General features: G+C 41.7%; 1 protein-coding gene across 1 annotated transcript in view; it reads right to left on the reverse strand.

Annotated features, from left to right (window-relative positions):
- FAM117B (family with sequence similarity 117 member B) overlaps nucleotides 1-16,958 on the reverse strand; it is a 99,165-nt gene that overhangs the window by 30,014 nt on the left and 52,193 nt on the right. The window contains 2 exon segments of the mRNA XM_020810352.3: nucleotides 6,904-7,024; nucleotides 9,445-9,670. Of these exon segments, the coding sequence (XP_020666011.3) occupies nucleotides 6,904-7,024; nucleotides 9,445-9,670 (347 nt within the window).

The raw sequence follows: 16,958 nt of genomic DNA on the forward strand, positions 1-16,958 counted from the left end.
CTGAATGTCTGGAGGCGGTTAGGTGTTGTAGGTTGTTTATGTGTAGACGGCATTTTGTGGCCTTTTTCGGTAGAATGTGCCCTTGGATTTCTGTAATTTGCATGTCATCCGGTGGTGTTGTCATGTGCAGTGTTCTGTATAAGTGGTTGTAAGGGAGAAACGGGTTGTCTCCTGGGGTGGTTGTATTATCTGTTCCAGCAGAATAGCTGTGGTGGTAGTTGTAGTGTGATTGTGAGTCTCGCCTTGTATGCAGTTACAGTGGGATGGTTTCGTAACTGGAGGATAACTTCATTTTATTTTATTTTATTTCATTTTATTATTGTGTAAACTTTAAAACTTAGATCCGGACGGAGAGGGAGAATTGTTTGGATGTCCTGTGACCTTCTGTGACTGAAGTTGGGAGGTCGCGAACCAGTGTTCTCTGTAGGTAAACTAGCATAGGTGCCATGCCTTACATGAATACTCATGGCAATGTAGGGAGATCAAGGAAAGGAGCCTTTATATCACAAGCCCGATTTTGGAGTTTTTGATGAATGTGTTGTACAGTGATGTGACAACATGTATCGATAAATCGATGGTGGTGAACCCACTGCTTTTTGAAGAAGTGATAAAGTCCATTCTGTTGTACCTTTGCGAAAAGTCCTTTGTATGATGTACTAGCTTGGTTCCCTAAGTTGAGGATGGATTTAGATCCTCCACCTCCCTTCAGAGTTTTGAAGTGATGATAGCAAAAAGGAAAACTTAGATGGTTCAAGGGGTACTAGTGAGAAATACGGTATCCCTTAGTAGGAGGGGACTTAATTTCTGTTTGAGGATAAGGACGGTAGTGTTTTAACGAACCTTATCATCATCATCATCATCATCATCATCATCATCATCATCATCATCATCATCATTTTGAAATCTATGGCCATGATGGAAGGTAAGGGTTTTTTTTTTCGTTTTGTTTTTTGAAAGAGAAGATATTTTGTGTGGATCTAGGGCCTGAGAACTCAAAGGTCATTCTTTTGCTTTTTTTTTCTGAGCGTATGAAAGGTTGTTTTGTGTGTGATTGTTGAGGGATCTGCCGTGACTGAAATGAAGAGGTTGATTAATTTGAGTACAGTGGTGCCTTGACTTACGAACACCTTGACCTATGAACATTTTGAGTTACGAACAGCTCTGTTCACATAATTTTGCTTTGACTTGCGAATGGAGCTTTGACTTACGAACAGAAAAAAGGCAGGGGGAAATGGTGGGAAATTCAAATTTCTAACTGTAGGTGGCGACGAGGCTGCTTCTTTCACCCCGGAAGTTAGAGAGTGTGCGATCTGAGGAGGTTGCCTACTAAGGTAAGGCACTGGTTTATACATTTAAAAACCTGTTCTGGGTATTTTTGCAGCATGGTTTTTGGCTGGGGGGGTTATGTTTCTGTGCTGTGATGGGTCTTGGGAGGGTTTGTTTGTTTTTGGTTCCCCCCATTTCCAATGGGGGGGTTGGTTGCTTTTTGGAGTGTTTTTCCCCACTTGTGATGGGTCTTGGGGGGGTTTGTTTGCTTCTTGAGTTTTTTCCCCATTTTCGAAGGGTCTTGCATGCTTCCCTTGCTTTCTTGCTTCATTCTCTCTGCATTTTTTATTTGCTCTGTTTGTCTTCTGTGCTTTTGCAATGGTTCCTGCATGCTTCCCTTGCTTTCTTGCTTCGTTCTCTTTGCATTTCTGATCTGCTCCATTTGTTTCTTTTGCTTTTGCAATGATTCCTGCATGCTTCCCTTGCAAATCAGAAAAGTTTTTGCAACGGTCTGTACTGGCTTGGTTAGCATGTGTTTTAGAGTGCAAACTCTCTTCCTCCCCCATTGTCTTCTCTCTCTCCTTTCCTGCCCTTTTTAAAACCTAAGTCATCTTAGGTTAAAAAATTCTTCCCCTAGTGGTAGAGGACAGATTAACCAGTTTTAGGAACTAATGCTTTGACTTACAAACCGTGCCTTGACATAAGAACAAAACAAAAAAAAAAGCCGGAACGAATTAATCGGGTTTCAATGCATTCCTATGGGAAATGCCGATTGGACTTACAAACATTTTGACTTATGAACACCATTCCGGAATGGATTAAGTTCGTAAGTGAAGGCACCACTGTATCATAATATGTTCTAGGTTGTTATAACTGTATGGTCAGTGCCACTGTGGTCGCTGAGGTTTGTAATAGGATTGTTGATAGTTAAATGACTGAGTTGTTTTCTTTTATTTCTGTAGATTCTCCAATATGTCATCAGTCTTCTGATCGAAAAGACTATAACAATCAAAGGGTAAGTCCTCTATTCTCATTTTGATGTCATTCATTCATTCATTCATTCATTCATTCAGTCATTCATTTATTTATTTATTTTATACCCCGCCTATCTGGACCACCAGACCACTCTGGGATATATGTTGATCTTAACCAGGTGTATCAGCGCAATGGTACTGCAGAAACCAACTGTCATGATGATGCATCTATGATGTGCCTAGCTGTCAGTCTTTCTTGTCATGCGAGGGCCATTGCCTCCTGGTGAAATGCAAGTCCGCATCCTTTATATTCTCCTGCAGCAGACTGGAGAGATGGGAGTGCTTTATTCCACAAACAGTGGTGGTATGTTCCCACTGCTGCGATATAGTTGGCAGCTCGGAGAACGAATGAGGCTAAGGAATAGGCCCTGCAACCTGCTATGTAAACTTTCCTTCCTTCTTTGTTGTTAGGAGTTGGGGTGGAGCGATTCTGTGTTCTATTTTGTATCGAGTTAACAATCAGTGAGCTTGAAGGCAGATGTTTGAACAAGAATACTGTACTGTCACCATGCGTTTTATAAAGGTTTTCAACCTTTTTAGACATTTGTGGTACTGACAATGGTTTTGACCATGTTTGTTTAGTCAGTTCTAGTAAGGACTGGATGAAGCTCATGCTTGGGGGCAGAGTTTGTTCGTCATTAATGTCCTCAAAGACTTTATCAGATTGTCTTTGTGTTGGCTGCTATATATCAAGCTCCATGGCCTTGGCTATCCTGAGGACTAGTTGCGAATATGAGAAAAATTCATCAGAAGGAGAAGGTGGATTATTGGTGAGGGTATCCAAATCCAGTGTAGGCAGATTGGGTATTGATTCTTGGTTTACGACTGAATGAGAAGAGTGAGAGGAAAAGGAGTGAGATGACGGGGTGGGATAACATTGAGTAGGAGCTATATCCGAATGAGTATGTTGGAGTTTAGATGGGGTCATTTGAGCCATTATCAGAGAAGTACAATGTCTGGTATGCCTTTTATGTGGGGGCTTGGTACCGGTAGCCACTGTCTGATCAGTATCTTGTAAAGGAGGTTCATCCGCTTGTTGTTGTTGGGCTGGTATCGAGGTTTGTTTCGTTATCGTGTTTTAGATGAGGCCGGACAGTTTTTTGTTTTGTTGATTTATGTCTCCATACCGAGGCAGATGAGATGGAGTCATCTGATATTGATCGGGACCGGCAATTATCATAGTACCGTGATCTGTATCTAGGTGATATGGATGATTCGGAATAGTCTGAATCATAATAAAGTTGGTGAAAGTGTCACCTTCCTGGATGAAATTGAGCTCAGTAGAAGGGTTCCAATATGCTCGATAATGAGAGCTTTCATAGGCTGGGTCATCATATTCTGAAGGCTCATATCGCCTGACCCTCTTAGATCGCCTATGTCTTCTGTACCACTCTTGGGGCGTGAAAGACCCAGGTGGAGTAACAGGCCTCACAGTAGTGATTGTCTCACCATGGTATTGTCGATGAGACGTTTGATGTTCTTTCCTCAACCTCTTGCGGGGAAGAGAAACGTTGGGTGCCTGATAATGATGGTTGGATTCATAAGCCGACACTGATCACACTGCCGATACAGGACTGGAGTGCAGTGAAGTTGGGATTACTATAACATCCGCAGTATTAACCAGCGTTGTTGGAGATACAGTAAGGATAGGTGACTCAAGTTGACCCGGTGGTATCAGACTGTCCTATGGAGACTCAATTGTCACTGTGGGTTGGTCTTGTAATGGAGGTTGTTGTGAAGGTGGTTTTTGCAGAAGGGTATCATCTTTCTTTCATTTTTTAGTCTTAAGTGTATGATATGGAAGGGGACTTTGGGATCGGTGTCGACTTGTCTGAATTCATTAGTTTCTATTTTGATTTTCTGGTAGTTTTAGAGGACGATTTTGCGGATGAAGAAACTGTTGCTAATACTGGGGACTGTCTGGGAGGTTGCGCTGTATGAGGCACATCCATTGTCTAAGGTTTAAGACATTTTTCCCAGAGAAAGGACTTGAGTTTTTGTTCTCTTAATTTTAGTGCTTGTTTTGTAAGATTTTTACAGAATTGGCAAGATTATTTTGGTGGGCTTCCCCCAAACAGAAAAGGCAGATGTTATGGCAGTATGTAAGAGGAATTTTATTCAAGCATGACATGCACTTTTTGAAGGGGGGAGGGGTGCCATAAATGGCAGGAGAAAGGGGGGGAAAGTCCAAATAGTGTACTTATCTAGCGTTGTTATAAGTGCTGATTAGAAGAGTTTGAAGACTGAGAAAAAAGGGTCCTAACATTCCTCTTTTATAGAAAAATAGGACAATTCTCCTCAGTCAGCTCGACTAAGAGACCTCATGCGGCGGTGGCAAAAAGGAACTGACGTAACTGTGAGGGTAGGCGGACCTTGTGGGCGGGGGGGTGACCCTTCAGGAACGTAGCATAAAGCTTTAGAATATTCCGGAGACCTCTGCGTAGGCGCAGATGAAACCCATTAGTGTGCATTCACAGAGACCACGAAGAACAATATTTTTTTAAACTTGACTGCCCTGAATACGTTTACCGTGCCTGTTGTAATACAGAGAGTCCACAGCTTTGAGAGATTTTCCCCAAGAATTTTTTCTTCAATACCAAGTTGATACTTCAGAACAAAAGTGTATCTCTGCATCCTGATCAAACTGGAGTGTCAACTCAATGTCAAAAGGAGAAATAAAGTATGAAAGCCTCACTGAGTATGAGCCAGTGAAGACCTACTTCTGAGAATAAGGTCTATGGCACTCCTGATGCCGACTTCTCAGTGCCACTGCCTTAGTGCTCCTCCTGTCTCCTCTTGCTGCAATGTCAAAAGTGTAGTAGTGTGTAGTGTGACACTGAGGTCACCTCATTGAGGTAAACTTTCTTCAGTCAGTTATCTGTAGACGCTATCTAATGTTGCCATAATGACCATTTCAGAGCTACACTTGCAAACTGATGCAGAAGAAGGGTGCAACAGTATATTTTATGCAGCCAAATATGCACTGTGGAATTGTTTCTTCCAAAGATGAAACATTGTGTCTTGATTCCCTACTTCTAAGTCCCACCACAGTGAATCTTTCACAAATACTGCACTGCTACATTAAATGTCCCTCTCTGAGGCAGAACAAAAACTTTTTGTTCATACAAGGGGGTGATTTCTCTCTCATGGGTCAAACACTTTAAAGGGCAACAAGGGCCATAAAAGGAAACAGGTTTTTCAAATTTTTTATTCATACAAATTACAAAACAATAAAGAAGATAAAGCTATTTGAATTGTAGAAAGACACTGAATAATACACCTTCTCCTACTTTTTGAATAATGGACAAAAAACAACCAAGGAAAGGCTATAAGGGTGGATTCACCACAAAAGTAATTAAGTGGCGCCTCGTGGCGCAGTGGTTAAAACGCTGTACTGCAGCTAAAACTGTGCTCACGACCTGGGGTTCAAATCCCAGGTAGCCGGCTCAAGGCTGACTCAGCCTTCCATCCTTCCGAGGTCGGTAAAATGAGTACCCAGCTTGCTGGGGGGGGGGCAATGTGTAGCCTGTATAATTAAAAATTGTAAACCGCCCGGAGAGTGCTTGTAGCGCTATGGGGCGGTATACAAGTCCAATAAATAAATAAATAAATAAATAAATAAATAAATAAATAAATAAATAAATAAATAAATAAATAAATAAATAAATAAATAAATAAATAAATAAGTTCTAGAATTTCTGAAAGAGGCTCTGCACAGGCAGAAGACCTGTATGGTGACTCACAGGATAGAGAGATACCTACAAGAGGAAGAGTCCTATCCAAACAACTAGATAGTATTTTCTATTTTAAAAAATATTCATACCCCTCCTATTCCATTCTTTTAGAACCACACAGTTGTTAGTTCTCCCTCCTCAGTTTCCCTACCATTCTGTGCCACCGAGTTAATATGGGCTGTTCTGAGGTTCCTCTACTTTGGATTCTTTCCTGAAAAAGAACAGCTACTGAGCAACAGCTACTTCCAAATGCAGTGTGCTTTGGAATGTGCATTAACAATGCATAGAGTTTATATGTTTTTAAACCCTAAGCGAGAGCTCACAGCAGTAGCTTTTCTCTTCACTGCTTGCTACCTTTTGAATGGTCCTGTGTTTGTACAAAGGGGGCAGGGACTGTTTCCTGTTGAAAAAACATTCCTCTCACTATTGATACCTGTATATTAAACTATTTCTAACCCACTCTTCCTCATTACTGGTGCACTAGGGTACACTCAATAATACTGACACATTAACCACTATTGACAGATTGGCATACTGACTAAGGATATTTTGGGCACAATCCTGTTCATGTGAGCATAACATAAAGTTATGTTGGTGTAAATGTGCCAGATGATATGCTTGGCAACAAGGAATTACACTATGTACTTGTGCTATTTTTCATCCCTGGCACAACTGATTGTGCAATGAACTAGCAAAAGGGTTTCAGAGACTGCACTTGCACCTGGGCACTAGTGCAATTACAAGGGATGCAACCTTCAGTTGCAAGCATGTAGCTACGCAAGAAGATTTTGGCCAGTGTAAAACAGAAGTTCAGATGTTAGGTATACCACATTTCATTTTAGAGAAGTATAAAACGTAGAATTACTTACAAGCTTTCCTCAAACACTTTCACCTTCTCACAGCCCTCAGGAGGTTCACGTTTGAACATATAGCTGTTATTAGGTTTTGGTGAGGTGGCATATTTGAGCAAAGGTGAATTGTTTCCATTTTCTGTAATAAAAATATCTGTTTTTTAACCATAACTAAAATATTTATCACATCTCTTACCACTTTCTCCCATTCCTCCTCGCCCCTCTACATTTAATCTGGCTAAAAGGTTTAATGCAAATTTATTCCTCAAGTAAAAACATTCTCTTCCTGGTATTCCTATAACACTTCTACTATAAAACACAAGGTAAATAAAAAAGTAATTAGTCCTTAGTCCTGTTCCTTTTCCCCAAAAAGTAACCATGAGTTATTTTTGACTGCTTCAAAAAATTAATACTGTATTTTTCATTCAGCAAAACAATAGAAGAGCATGAATCAGCATTTGACATATGTAGTACTCCTACACCTCATTTAATGAAGTAACACACCTAAACGATGAAGGCAAGTCACCATTAAACTGCGAAATGGGAGATCCCTTATTTACAATAATAATTAAATGTACTTCCAACAAAATTATTACAGAATGAGCTTAACAGCAAGTAACTAGTTATACGTAACTACTACAAACTCTGGTACAAATTCTCCATGTCTGACAGAGAAATATTCTTTTTTAACATAGGGGGAATTAGCATGCAACTAGACTGCACGAAGAATACACTTGGACCTGCCGAGACCCACATTTTTTCAAATCAAACTTCCACAGGTAACATTGCTGGAGCCATCCAGACATCAAATAATTTGGAGGAATCCACAGGGGCAGAGAAAGACAGCTGTCTTTGTACAGCAGAAAATGACTTTGACAAGGTGCTAATTATCAAATTCCACCTCTTTTTAAAATTTACTTTTCCTGAAGTAACATAGGAAAATGGTGTTCTAGCTTCCAAAAACAAATAAAAAACAAACAAGCACTTCATTCACGGGAACTACCCCTATCGACAAAAGATCTTAATTGTGCAAGGTAAGTAGAGTTTCCTTTAGCTCTAAAAGTGAGTGTGAGAGCAAGAGTTCTGCCCCCTTTGCTTTCAGATCAGGAGATCACACTGGGAAGAAAGCAGACAAAAGCAAAGTCAAACCTATCAGAGCATATTGAAACCATCCCTGCTGGCTAAACAAATAAACAAATAAACACAAAATACAATTCCCCACTTAAAAGAGATGATTTCACAATGGGCTTCCCTATATTGAGTTTTATATCATGTAGTTAGTGTGTCTCAAATTCATCTATGCCTAATCCGTTACAAACTGCTAAATAAACGGCCAGTGTGATTGCCCTCTTATTATACCTAGTTCCTGACCGGGGGGGGGGGCAGAACTCTCTCTCACTCACTCACTTTTAGAGCTAAAGGAAACTCTACTTACCTTGTACAATCAAGATCTTTTTTCGATATACAATTTAACGGCTAAAATCTTGTTGTTATGCATGAGTAAAACAAACTGTGTAACATTCAGTCACCTCTAGTTGCTATTAGCAAATCCCTGATAGAATTCTAAGCACCCGCCCAGCTAACAGGTGTGTCACACACCCAAGAATCCCAGCATAACTTATTAACTGCCAGATAGAAATGGCAGAATATTATGCCATTTGCCTTTCACATGCATTTTAAAGCAACATGATTTCAACCAATGTCTTAATTGCAACAATTCAACAGAAACATAAGGCAGATGTATAATGAATACAATACAGGGGTAAAGCAACAAGCTAGCGAGCAACTGTGATGCTTGTTAAAAATGAGAGGAAGCAATGGCTAAAATATCAGCTTCTTTTAAAGCTGCAGCAATGAAAAAGAAGTGTTTTTAATTGAATTCTGGGTAATACCACCTCCCCAGAAAGATACTTAAGTAAAGCTTTAGTTATTTTTCCTGAAAACAGGGCATTCATAGCAGTAGCTCTCAACCTGTGGTACACGTTCCACTAGTTGGAAACAAAATTAGGTGAGACACAGGATTGTTAAAACATTTGCTACGCATTCACACTTTCTCAATCCCCATATTCTCCTATAAGAGTGGCATGCCATCTGCTATCAAATCTTCGAGGCATGGATTATGTTTTCACCTCTTAATAGCATCTTTGGACACTTACTGTTCCCCATAATCTCTTGTTCCCCTGCACACCAATTTACCATACATGATAAATAGATTAACAAAATGCCTGGAAACGTACAAATGTCCTTCTTGGGAAAAGTGGGCTTTTTAAGACAATCATAATGGGACTGAGCTTCTTTGACAGAATGACTGTTGGGATGTAAGGCTGAGAAACACGTCCACATCATGTGACATGAACAGTTCTGTACCTTAAAAACAATTTTGCAATAAGGAACAAAGGTGGAAATCTCTGGGTAAATACTTTGCATGAAACTAAATAGCCCTTGAATTCTGGCCCACAGATCAAATATCTATGCAACACAAAAGGTTTCATGGCCCAAGACTGCCCTCAAGTTCGTAAGGTAAGAAAAGCATTAAAATGAGTACCCTTCAAGGAGTACCTTTATCTCTGGGCTCCCCAAGCAAGTCATCAGCAGAGCATGGGCTCTCTTCGTTGATCTCATTGGTGATGGCAAGGAAGGAGCTAGGGGACACAGACTGAGACCTGCTGCTGTTGTTACTGCCTTTCTCTGCTCCACCTGGAGTTTGCGTGTCAATGCTGCGAGTACTGCTGCTGCGTTGCACCAGAGGAGGTGGAGCTCGATGCCCATCTGGAATATCTTGTGGCTGTGGAGCAAAAACATATTATGTCCTTTTTAGCACAAGGCAGATGATTAATCTTGTCTGGATAAGAATTACGTTACATGTTAATAGACTACTTGTATCAATAAAGCTCTTTAGCAAAAGATTAGTTGCCCATCAGACTACAACAAAAAAGAAAAAGATAAAGACAAACCTAAGGAGATTTGGAGTCTGGGGAAGCACACCAAGGAAGAGGAAATATATATGTATGTGTGTGTGTGTGCACACTTGCGCTTAAGCGGATTTAAGAAGGATGATCATGTATAAAAAGCAACTAAAATGCCCAAAGCAGGCTTCCTAATGAGTGACCTCCTCCATGATGTCTGCTTTCCTCTTCCTTTAAAAGGAATTGGATCTTAAAACATTTATACATATATCTGGTCTTGGAAAAATATAATGCACAGCTAGTTGGAGACCTCCAAACAAAATGAGGCTGGTTCAGAGCAATGCTTCTAATTTAACAAATTATGGTTTATTAAGCAGCAAATAACACCAAGCTTGCACACTCCCCTCTTACCATCTCATCATTCATGCCCCTACACCACTCTTGATTTAAATGGAATCACAATTCCCTATTATTTCTAAATTGAGAACTCTGATCTATTATCAGTTTATGAACTAGAATGTTAAACCCATTTGATCCTCCCTTTTGGGCAAGAAGAACAAATGTTTCAAAGAGACCAAGACTGAAGCACAAAAGCAGGCACAGAACAGTACAAGGAGCAAAAGAGAAATATGTGGGTCCAAAGATGCCCATTCCTGGCTTCTTCAATAGCTGTTTAAGAAATCAGAATTATTATATAGAAATAAACCCTATAATTGCTAACCTTTCAAATAAAACTGTGTTCAAATACTGCTATAAGATAAGGTTACTTACTTGTAACCATAGTTCGAGTGGTCCTCTGTAAATTCACACATATGGGTTTTGTCTGCGCCTGCGCTGACGATCTCGGAAGATTCTAGAGCTGAAAGTAACAATTTAGTGGTGTGATTCCCCCATGAGGCATATGCTCCGCCCACCATCCCTTCCCCTCAGTTCCAAAAACTTTTCCGCCAGGCATAAGTATGACAAGTTAAATGAGCAGTGACGGAAGAGGGGGGGATGGGTGGGTAGTGTGAATTCACAGAGGACCACTCGAAGAACTATGCTTACAGGTAAGTAACCTTATCTTCTTCTTCGTGGTCTCTGTGACTGCACACATATGGGTGACTAGCAAGCTTCACTTGCCGGCAGGTGAGACGTCACGGCAGGAAGGATGCCAACACAGCTTTGCCGAAGGAAGCATCATGTTTCGCTCTGACATTGAGCCGGTAGTGCCGTATGAAGTTCGACAGTGTGGACCAGGTGGCAGCACGGCAGATGTCCAGAATCTTGGTGCCGCAGTGGAAGGCAACCGATGTGGAAAGGGCTCTAGTGGAATGAGCTGTCAAATGGTCAGGAGGTGATTTTCCTGAAAGTCTATAGGTGAGAGAAATTGTGGAAACTATCCATCTGGAGATGGATTGGGGAGATGCAGGGGTCCCTATACGAGGACCATAGAAACATGTTAAGGTATATAATTTTTATATAGCCTGAACATAATATGTGTGTGTGCAGAACAAGATTAAGATGACGTCATTCCTTCATCCCTGGCTGATGCAATTCTCTGCAATATGAAGATTGCCACACCTGTGTGCATGAAGTCACCTTAGACGGGATTGGACCAGACTGATGCCAGAATTGTATTTAAGAAATGAACTCTGTACAGTCTTTCTCTTCTCCTGTGTACTGATGTCTGCATGTCATGCTGCTGGTTTGAATACTGAGCTACTGAAGTGCTGTATGTATGTATATCCTGTATATATTTGTAAATACACTGCTGAAAAGAAGAAGCTGTTGTGTGCGTTTATCTGCGCTTTACTCTGCGAGAGACAAGATAAAGTCACAGACGCACACTCCCTTAACAGAGGTTATGCGCCCAGCAACGTTCCGCTGCGCTGCAAACGTGAGTAAATGAGTAAATGAAAGAGGAGGAGAGCCTAAGCAGCAGTGATAGTGAGACAGAAACCAGTTCGTCTGTAAACCCGGGGAAGGGAAGGATACAGAGAGCTGCAAGGATGGCATACAGCACGGGAGGAAATATAGGTGGCCTGGCCATAAATAGACTGAATGAAAATAATTATAGAACGTGGGCAATTAAAGCGGAGATGTTGTTGAGAAAGGAGTCTCTGTGGCGCTACGTTACAGCCCCCCCAGCGCAGCCCAGTGAGGAGGAAGAGGCAGAGCATGAGAGAGCTCTAGCCACGATCATTTTGGCCATTGAAGATTCGCTTCTGACCCACATTCAAGGACTGGCAACAGCAAAAGCAGTTTGGGATAAACTAAAAGGCATTTATCAGAGGGAGACGACAGGCACAAAATTTCTCTTACCAGGAGGTTGTTCCAATTCAGGATGAAACTGGATGAGTGTGCTTCGGAACACTTAAAGAATATGAAGGACATGTTTAATCAACTGCAATTAATGAATGTTGTCTTCCCTCAGGAACAGCGCGTGTATATTTTGCTAAGTTCTCTGAATGACGATTACTCCATGCTAGTAACAAGTTTGGAAAGCATGCCGGAAACAGAGCTTTCAGAAGAATATGTGACAAACAGAATTCTCCAGGAGGAACAGCATTTAAAACAGAGAATGCTGAACAAAAAGGCAAGCCACGTGCGTGCTGACCACGAGAGACAGAGATACTCTGATGGCAGCGTGCCCAGGAGGCGGGCGGACGGAGAACAAAGAGGAAGAGTGATGATGACGAAAGCCTGTTTCCTCTGCGGATCCACCAATCACCTGCAACGGAACTGTGACAAAAGCGGAAGTCCTCCAAGCAACAGAGACGGAAGAAAGAAGGTCTCCAAAAGGTTTCAACAAAGAAACGACATGAGGCCGGTCTCCTTGGTTACCAGAGGAACGAGGGACAAGGTTCCCGGCAGCCACACAGTGGGGTGGCTCATTGACTCGGGGGCTGTAGTGCATTTGACTAATAATAGAGATTTATTTTGTCTTTTAGATGAAACCAGCCTCAGAAGTGTGATGATGGCGAATTCACAAGAGACGGCCGTCGAAGGACAAGGAACTGTTTACATTCCTTCGTTGAATACTGAGATAAGTGGGGTATTTTACGCTCCTGAATTGTCGTTTAATATAATAAGTGTATCAGCGTTGGCTGAGCAAGGGTTCACTGTCACTTTTGAGAAACAGGAGTGTATAATTAAGAAAAATGGTAAAATAGTTGCAAAAGTGAAGCAAGAAAATAATTTGTACATGTTAAAGAGCCAGACACATGAAAGTGCACATGTGATACATACAAACAAACCACAACATGATAACTGTATTCATTTACTGCATAGGAGGCTGGGTCATGTAAATTTCAGATCATTACAGAAAATGGAACATTTTGCCAGGGATATAAACATAAAGGAATGCAAAAATTACTTGGACTGTAATGTCTGTAAAAGTAGCAAGACAAATGTGGCCCCAAAAGGGAGGAAAAGTGACAGAGTCACAACCAGGCCATTTGAATTAGTTCATGCAGATTTAATGGGACCATTTCCTCCATCATTAGGAGGAGCGAAATATGCAATGGTTCTAGTGGATGATTTTACAAGGTTTTCTTATTGTTATACACTAAAATCTAAAACAGAAGTGTTTGAAACATTTAGAAAATGGTTGTTTTCAGTAGAGAGGTGATTTGGCCACAAGGTGGCGCAGTTGCAAACGGATCGAGGTACGGAGTTTACAAACACTAAGTTTCAAAGATGGTTAGAAAGTCTGGGAATTAGACATAGAAAAACGAGCCCATATAGCCCATTTCAGAATGGTGTTGCTGAGAGACGGAACAGAGTGTTACAAGAGATGAAAAATGCTTTGTTGGCAGACTCTGGGTTGCGTCACGGTCTGTGGAGTGAAGCGATACTAACCTCTAACTTTTTGGTTAACAGAATTTATTCTTCCTCGATAGATGACACACCATATTTCATGTTATACGGTAAGAAACCATGTTTAAAATATTTGAGGGTGTTTGGATGCACGGCTTGGGTGCATATCCCGAAACAACTCAGAAGAAAAGGTAAAAATAAAACAAGGAAAATGACATTTGTAGGGTATGAACCCAATTCAAAGGCATACCGGTTTTTTGATGGGGATAGAAGTGTGGTAATCTCTAGGTCAGCCAGTTTTAATGAAGGGGAAAACTGGGACCAAGTACATGCAAACTCACAGTTATACATCCCTCTACACGAAAGAAAAAGTCAATTAAGACAGACAGAAACACTTAAGCAAGGCGTGGAGTCCTGTGCTGATGATGAAGAAGGAGGAGCTACTACAGATGATGAAGAAGAAGAAGAAAAAGAAGGTAGTGATGAGAAAGGACAGGAAGAGGAGGAAGCACACACAAGTAGTCAGACAGAAACACACACAAATTCACATGGTCCCAGGAGGTCCCAGAGGGCAAATAAAGGTGTGCCACCCAGTAGATATGGAGTGGGTATTATAGTGTGTAATGTTTATATTGAGCCCAGAAACTATAAAGATGTTTTGAAGCTTCCTGATTATGAGAAGAATAAGTGGTTAGAGGCCATGGAGGAGGAGATGAATTCCATGAAGGAACATCACGTGTTCACTGAAACCAAACTACCAGCAGAGCATAAGGTAATAGGTAGTAAGTGGGTGTTCAAAAGAAAATTGCAAATTGACGGAAACTACAGATATAAAGCGAGATTGGTTGCACAAGGTTTTACACAGAAAAAGACTTAAAGTGTAAAACAGATAATGCAATAAAAGTAATGGAAGATAATACCACTTGTATACAAATGGCCAAAACAGATAGAGTAAAAAACAGGAGCAAACATGTTGATATTAAATATCATAACGTAAGGGAAGCTGTAAAAGGAAAACTAATTGAATTAGAATATTGCAAGACTGAAGAAAATATTGCAGACATATTGACTAAACCGTTGTGTGCTCAAAAGCATGAAATGTGTATAGATGCATTGGGAATGTGTAATGGGTTCAGGCAATTTAAAAATTAGGAGGAGTGTTAAGGTATATAATTTTTATATAGCCTGAACATAATATGTGTGTGTGCAGAACAAGATTAAGATGACGTCATTCCTTCATCCCTGGCTGATGCAATTCTCTGCAATATGAAGATTGCCACACCTGTGTGCATGAAGTCACCTTAGACGGGATTGGACCAGACTGATGCCAGAATTGTATTTAAGAAATGAACTCTGTACAGTCTTTCTCTTCTCCCGTGTACTGATGTCTGCATGTCATGCTGCTGGTTTGAATACTGAGCTACTGAAGTGCTGTATGTATGTATATCCTGTATATATTTGTAAATACACTGCTGCAAAGAAGAAGCTGTTGTGTGCGTTTATCTGCGCTTTACTCTGCGAAAGACAAGATAAAGTCACAGACGCACACTCCCTTAACAAAACAGATAAAAAGTCTCTTGGCCTGTCTGTGTGACTCAGTCCTGTGGATATAGAAAGACAATTACTCTCGTGATGTCCAAAGTGTGGAGCATATGCTCTAATGGAGTCGATGGGGAATTGAAGAAATAAGGTAGTATAACAGGTTGGTTCATATGAAAATTGGAAACTACCTTGGGCAGGAAGGAGACATCAAAGTACATGGTCAACTTGTCAGGGTAAAATTGGGTAAAAGGTGGGTCACAACGGAAGGCAGCAAGTTTGCAGGCTTGCTTAGCTGAGGTGATAGCCACCAAAAATGCCGTTTTGTAGGTTAGCAATTGAAGACTGTAGGAAGACATGGGCTCAAAGGGAGGACGTGTCAGGGCGTTAAGTACAACCTGCAGGGACCACTGAGGGAGGATACGTTGAGGTGGTGGTCGAGTGCTGCGGAGCCCTTTAAGGAATCTCTTGAGTGTCAGATGCGAGAAGAGTTTTGTGGATGGAGAGTTGTCCGGTTGGTGGGCAACAATGGCGGAAATGTATACCTTTAAGGTGGACAGAGCGAGGTGAAGAAGAAAGGTAAGTAAAGTTGCAAGTGAAACTGGTATAGCAGGTAAGTTGTGCTCAGCATAATATTTAAGGAAAGCTTTCCATTTGCTCTTGTACAGGGAAATAGTAGAAGGTTTACGGGCTCAATGAAGAACCATCATGATTTCGGAGATATTTTCCATGCTACGAGATTGAGGGAGGCCAGGTCCAGGTGATGGATCATGCCCTGTTTGAGAGTGAGAAGGTCTGAGATCAGTGGGAGATGAATCCAGTCTGTGGACATGGAGACCAGGTGAGTAAACCAGGGTTGCCAAGGCCATTCTGGGGCTATGAGAATGGCATGGGCGTTGAACTGCCTGAGCCGAATAATTGAGCGCTGGATGAGCAGAATTGCTGGGAAAAGGTAAAGAAAGTTCTTGGACCAATCCACCATGAAAGCATCGCCAATTGAACATCTGTCCGCTCCAGCTCTGGAGCAGAAGATCTGGCATTTCCGATTGCAGCTGGTTGCAAAGAGGTTGATTGAGGGGGAGCCCCACCAATGACACAGTTGGTGGAATATGGAGTCCTTCAGGGACCACTCGTGTGTCGTCAAAGGAGACAACTGAGGCAATCGGCAATGTAGTTGTCCTCTGTGGTAATATGTACAGTTATGGGGTAGATGTGTTTGCGGTAGCACCATTCCCAAAGGTTGACAGCCAGATAAAGTAGGGAGCGGGAGTGTGTTCCTCCCTGCTTGTTCACGTAGAAGAGCGCTGCTGTATTGTCTGTGGCTAGCTGGACCACTTGTCCCTTGATGAGTGGGAGAAAGGCATTGAAGGCTCTGATAACAGCCAGAAGTTCCAAGTGGTTTATGAGGAGAGTCTGTTCCTGTTTTGACCACAGCCGTTGGATCTTGTGCGAAAGGCAGTGGGCACCCCAACTGGATGGGCTTGCGTCGGTGGTGACCTGAATAGTGGGTTGGAGGGGCAGAAAGGGTCTGCCGGTCAGCAGGTGTGGAAGGTTAGTCCACCATGCAAGCTGAGTGACTAGGTCGTGTGGGACTAGTAGTCTCTTGGTTGGAAGGTCTGACATGGGGTCAAACAGTGTGCAGAACCGAGATTGAAGCGGTCTCATTTTGAGTCTGGCGTGGAGAATCAACAATGTGGTGGACGCCATGATGCCGAGAAGGTGCTGCACTCAATGAGCAGGGATGGTTTGATGGGTTTGGAAGAATGATATTGAGTCCTTTATCTTTAGGAACGTTTCGTGAGGAAGAAAAGCCCTTGCCTGCAAGGA

This window comes from Pogona vitticeps, chromosome 1, assembly GCF_051106095.1.
Source record: "Pogona vitticeps strain Pit_001003342236 chromosome 1, PviZW2.1, whole genome shotgun sequence".
Lineage (NCBI taxonomy): Eukaryota > Metazoa > Chordata > Lepidosauria > Squamata > Agamidae > Pogona > Pogona vitticeps.